The sequence below is a fragment of the Phalaenopsis equestris genome, unplaced genomic scaffold, assembly GCF_001263595.1.
Source record: "Phalaenopsis equestris unplaced genomic scaffold, ASM126359v1 Scaffold000885, whole genome shotgun sequence".
In the NCBI taxonomy this organism is placed as follows: Eukaryota; Viridiplantae; Streptophyta; class Magnoliopsida; order Asparagales; family Orchidaceae; genus Phalaenopsis; species Phalaenopsis equestris.
Genome location: NW_018165325.1, coordinates 8,576 through 14,252, shown reverse-complemented (window position 1 = coordinate 14,252; position 5,677 = coordinate 8,576). Strand labels below are relative to the sequence as shown.

Sequence of the window (5,677 nt, the reverse complement as noted above, 5' to 3'; positions counted from 1 at the left end):
ATAAATTAATTATATAATTAATGTGATAATTATCGCTTATTTTTATATCAGCTCCTCAATTATTTAGTCTCTATACATGTCTATAACCTTGTTATTAACTTAATTTCTTACCAGTTTCCCTTTTTTTGTAAATTCATAGATGGGTACAACCTCATAAATTCAATTTATGCACTGCATACAGTTATTTTATCTGTCCATTAGCTTTTATATATCACTGTGAATAACTATTTAAAGTATTTTATTATTATTATTTGTATTATACACTGGTGTGTAGATCTTTCTAAACTCAAGTTATGGCTTGTATGCACATGCACACAACCATTTTAGTTCAGGTTCATTTTTTTTGTGATGCACGTGAGTGCGCACAACTTTGTGAACCTAATTTGTGTAATTTATTTATACACCTATGTAGAAGCGCTTAAGTTCAAATTCATTCATTGTTTCTGTTAAATATTATATGAAGTTAATCTCTATTTTTGTGCAATTTTATCCTTTTCTTTAATGTTGCTTATAGGTATAGACAGCCCTATAAACTCAAAAAATGATTATGCACTCCCTAGTACATGTATTTTATAGCATGTTCTTTAATCTTTTGTGATGCATAAAATGTGTACAACCAAATAAACTTAGTTTACCGGCGATGCGTGCTTATGTAACTCTATTTTGCTGCAATTTATAGATTGGACATTACTCTAATCTGTTTAACTCATTTTATGGATTGTTTTTCAATCGTTTGGTGACTTTACTTTGAAAATTTCATCTTTTTGTTACTTTTAAATAATGACATAATGACCCCCTTCTCCAATTTACATTCATTAAAGTCATGCTCCCTTCTCATGAAAATTATTGCTATGATGTTTCTTCTTGTGTAGATGAGGCTTGTGATGCCCCGTCAAACATAGGCAAGCATTTGTTTTATTCAACCTCATGTATGGGGAAATCCTTGATCCATTGTTCCTTTTTTCAGATTTGTTGTTCTTCTTTTGTTCATTAATAAGAGTCACTCAGTAGTCAGTTCGCCTAAAGGTTAAGGTGTTTGCCTTATGTTAGCAGGGGCAGTTCTTATGGTTTGGATTTCATGGTATACTCTGACAAAGTTGGGGTTCATTTGGTAACGGCTTTAGCCACTTTAAAATCATGTAAATGGGGATTTACTCTATCCAGGATTTATGAAAAACTGAGAAGAAAACTAAGAAGAAACTGAATTTAAAAGTGATCTTTTTGCTGTCTGGCACAATTTAAATTAAATCCCACTTAAAATAATTACCTGTCGGCCCCTTATGGGGAATTCCTTACTTTAGCTGAGAAGAAGGGGGGAGGGAGCCATGGTGGAGTCCAAGATTTCACCAAGATTGGTCCTCATCTGTGAGTCAAATCTTCCAGACTACATATTGACTGCCATTTTCATCTGTGATGTTGTTTTCCTGCAGTTTTGCTCTCAGTTGAGAGGTGGATGCCTCTTGATTTGGACCTCATCAAAGTCCTGTTGGGAAGACAATAGGAAATTCCCTTTCCACCCAGTTCTTGAAGCTAAAAAATTACCCAAATAGCAGGTTCTCTATTTCATACGTTGTCTTTGTCATTTTGATTCTCTTAAACTCATAACTGCTTGCATTTTCTTTTTTATCCATGTAGTTTACAGAAGGAAGACTGGAATTGTGAAGTCAACTCAAATCTGGAAGAAGAAAGTGAGAAACTAATTGGAGAAATATGAGGTTTCAAACCTTTTATTAACACAGAATCAGCCTATTCCCAGGTTCTCTTTAAACTGAATAAATATCTACCTAGTTTTTTTTTAGACAATTCCACTTGCGGGTTGATTAAAAAATCTCGCCAGAATTGGGTACTGGCTGCAGTTATCATGAAATTCAGAAGAAAGATTTACATACATACCACTTAATTCTTTTTGTATTTACATATATGACACCTTAGCTATGCTTGAAATGGTTTCCTTTGCTTTTTCCAAGTTAAAATAGTAATATATTTTATGTGATATGAAAATTCGGTTGGTATAAATGTAAAAGATAAAGTTTAGATATTGAGTTTGTAAATACATAGGAATTGGGTGGTATGTTTGTGTTGAATTTCTAATCCAATTATAGCGAAGAACTTAGGGCATACGGATCAAGACTTTGTGTAGTTGGATCCGTGTACTCATGACCATCATATAACAAAAAATTGAAAGCACACAGATGAGACTCTATACCATTAGATATGCATCTCTATGACCCATGAAGTGTCATTCATGTGCTTTCCTAAAGGGTTTTCGTCCCCTATTTATTTTTTCCTCCTATTTTTGTTTATTCCTATTTTGTAATGTTTGTGAGAGATGTATATACATCTCTAGCCTTTGTAAAGAAACTGTTTATTCCTATTTTGTAATGCCTGTGAGAGATGTTGTGTTGTATATGAAATTTATAACGATCGACGACGAAGCGAATAAAATAGCACGAGAAAATTCACACCAAAAGAACACACAGATTTACGTGGTTCGGCAAATTGCCTACATCCACGGAGTTGCAGAGGATTTTACTAATTGAGGAAATTACACTGTAGTCGATCTCTTCCAACCTTATTTCTCTTGCCAAATTCTCCTTTTATTCACTATGTTTGAGTTATTTGATCTCCTTTCAAAAGAATCGATCATGATTAATTGTGAAAATTAGGCTAAAGGAGAACTTTGGGTATTTTAAGCATTTTATTTCTTGAACGAAAAAAATTATCATGTAGACTTTTCTAAAGAGAACAAGGAAGATCAAACACTTTGTGGATCTTTCTCTGAAACCCAAAGAATCAAAACTGTTATTTTAGGAAGAAATTGATTGTATTATCATGACATGATTGTGGAACACCATGCTACTGAAAATTAGTCGGCCTTTTATGTTTCTATCCAAACAGAAATATGTTATACACCCGCTGAAAGAAATCAAGATGACATAGTGCAAGCAGTGTGAATATGTAATTGAATCGGAACAAAAATTCAACTTTTTCGAAAGAACTAGTATTAATATGAGACAACATCAAAGGAAATGAATTGGTCGACATATTCACTAAAGGATTTTGCAGCCTAACATTTAAAAATATCACAAGTAAATTTGAAATGGTGGATCTCTATCATCCAGTTTGAGGGGGCGTTGTATTTCTTCTTCAGTCATAACAAATAATTTAAGACACACGGATCAAAACTTTGCATTTTTTAATTTGTTTACTTCTGACCCTCAAATAGCAAAAAGCTTAGGGCACATAGACCGAGGCTTTATGCTATTAGTCTCTCTCTCTATAACTCTCAGATTATAATTCGTGTGTTTTTCTGAAAGATCACTAACCCTTATTTATTTCTCTCGCTCTTTTTAGTTTTATTCTTATTTTGTAATGTCTATGAGAGTGAGTGAGAGTGAGAGAGAGAGAGAGAGAGAGATATATCCCCTCTCGTACAAAGTAAAAAGAAAAAGACTTAAGAGTTTTTCCACTGTTTTATTTTCTACAGTATGTAAATGCCACAATCTAGAAATATAGTCAGTTGCTAAGGAAGGAATGGTTTCACTCACATCTATAAGAAATTTATGCTTGTTTTCTGGACTTAGAAGTGATAATTGTTTTTCTGTCCAACTGTTGTTTGGAGGTTGAGCAACGCCACTCATTGCATAAATCATAGTGTGGTAAATTTTTCATAGGAATTGTTGCTCATGTCTCTACTCCGCAATCAAACCCGATCGCTTTCAATGAGGATGAAGAATAGTGGACAACCAAAGAAAAACTTAGATTTACAGGTTAATTTTTTTCGACCGATAAATTAGCAAGTTGATTCTACGATTGTCTAGTAGATGAAAATTTATTTTTTATGAATCACATCACAATTATCAACAACATTATTGTTATTATTTTCTTATTAATATAATCATCTCTATACTTTTTATGATCAAATTAGTTATTCCACTTACAAATTTGAATTAGTGTAGTCTTACCAATAAGAATTATGTATCTAATTAGTAAAGTTTAGAGAGTTTAGAGTTCATAATCGACAAATTAATATCGGCGAGTAGAATTGCAAAATTATTTATTAAATTTTTTATATGGCAATCTAGAATCGTGTTTGAATTTTTAGCTTGTTTATTAGCTCATTTAAATACTCGTTCATTTTTCATACATAAATCAAATACAAATTAAGTTCAAGCATTATGCAAATTAAACAGATCAAGTTCGAACACTGTATGAAAGCTCCACACAAGTTCGAACGAAACATGAACAATTTATAATTATACCAAGCCAAGTTTAAACAATGATATACCACAATTACAACCCTATCACACAAACAAATATATTAATAAAAATATAAATAACGAATCATTACAAGTGTGAACAATGGTTTGAAACCATATTTACACCCTTCAAAGTTTATTTTTCTGTTTATTTGCACTAAATCATATGAATTACATTATCATCCATGGAATCTCATGTGATTTTCACCATTAAAAGTGTAACTTTTAAATTATTGTTCACTTTAAAAAACAAAAATGAAATTGGTCAAAAGTAGAGGGCATTTAAAGAGATATACAAAATTTGATCTTTATTGTTGTTCCTGTTTGAAAGATTTACATATATACCATTCAATGCAATTGTATTTTATATCTAACATCTAAATTTTAGTTTTTTACATATATATGTCTTCTTAATTATGTTTCAAAAGATATATTATAATTTTTAAGTGTTAAAACAGTAGTTTTTTTAATGTGATATGGAACATTTGGGTCTTATTTTTGTCCTCAGAATCTACTAAAGAAAGCTGATGATTACAGGGAAAAAGGAGCAATTTTGTTGGATGATTTGGAAATTGAGAATGCAAGCATTATAGTGGACATGTTCAAAAGTGGAGAGAAAACAGCTCTCCACGCTGAGTTTAAGCTCTCAATAAACGTCTATCTCTCAGAACTTGAAATCTCCCCCATTAGATCCCTTGCAGATGCCATCGACTTCAACAACAAACACAGCGCTGAAGTAAGCACTTCCCCATTTATTCTGCATGTTCTCCAAACTTGCTTGAATTCAACTTTACTGCTAAGCATATCTTTATAGCCAACTTTCTAAAAACGTGAAATTTCATACCAAGATATGATTCAGTTTTGGCCTAATGGATGCAGGAAAGGATAGCGGAGTATGGTCAGGATATCTTCTTGGCCGCCCAAAAGACAAACGGAATGGGTATAGTAGAGAAAAAGATTCTGAAGAGATTGGCCGAGTATTCTGCTAATGGATTAGAGAAGCTAATGAGGGAGAACAAGCTGGATGGCTTCGTAACTCCAAACAGCTTAGCGGCTTCGATCCTGTCCATCGGTGGCTACCCAGGAATTGTTGTCCCTGCTGGTTATACAAACCACGGCGTTCCACTCGGCATCTGCTTCGGCGGATCTAAAGGTTTCGAACCGAAGCTCATCGAAATAGCTTAGGCTTTCGAGCAGGCCACCAAGGTTCGGAAGCCGCCATTGACGAGGTCGGTAGCATGATCGGTCCGTCTTTAGAGTTTTAATGATTGAGCAGAGAATCTGAGGAATAAGGACTTATTGTATTTCTTATGTAATAATGATGGCATCTGTGTCAACCTTCTCTGTGTATTAGCTCGAGTCCTAATTGGTAAAATAATATTAATATATTTGTCTTTCAATATCTTAACTATATATAT

At 33.1% G+C, this 5,677-nt stretch overlaps 1 protein-coding gene across 2 annotated transcripts; it reads left to right on the top strand.

Annotated features, from left to right (window-relative positions):
• Positions 1-1,435: 1,435 nt before the first annotated feature.
• Positions 1,436-5,611, top strand: LOC110032214 (putative amidase C869.01). 2 transcript variants are annotated; one of them, XM_020735768.1, is made up of 4 exons: positions 1,436-1,553; positions 1,636-1,688; positions 4,797-4,995; positions 5,139-5,611. In XM_020735768.1, exons 3-4 carry the CDS (start codon positions 4,858-4,860, stop codon positions 5,442-5,444), a joined length of 444 nt encoding a protein of 147 aa, XP_020591427.1. In that variant the 5' UTR covers positions 1,436-1,553; positions 1,636-1,688; positions 4,797-4,857; the 3' UTR covers positions 5,445-5,611. The 2 variants fall into 2 exon arrangements, with proteins under 2 accessions (XP_020591427.1, XP_020591426.1); XM_020735767.1 differs by having other exon boundaries at positions 1,636-1,756.
• The last annotated feature ends 66 nt before the right edge of the window (positions 5,612-5,677 follow it).

Excerpts from the sequence above, each read along its gene's own strand:
- LOC110032214 (XM_020735768.1), top strand. The coding sequence starts at position 4,858 with ATGTTCAAAAGTGGAGAGAAAACAGCTCTCCACGCTGAGTTTAAGCTC. Across the intron at positions 4,996-5,138 it reads ACAACAAACACAGCGCTGAA|GAAAGGATAGCGGAGTATGG; the intron begins GTAAGCACTTCC and ends TAATGGATGCAG.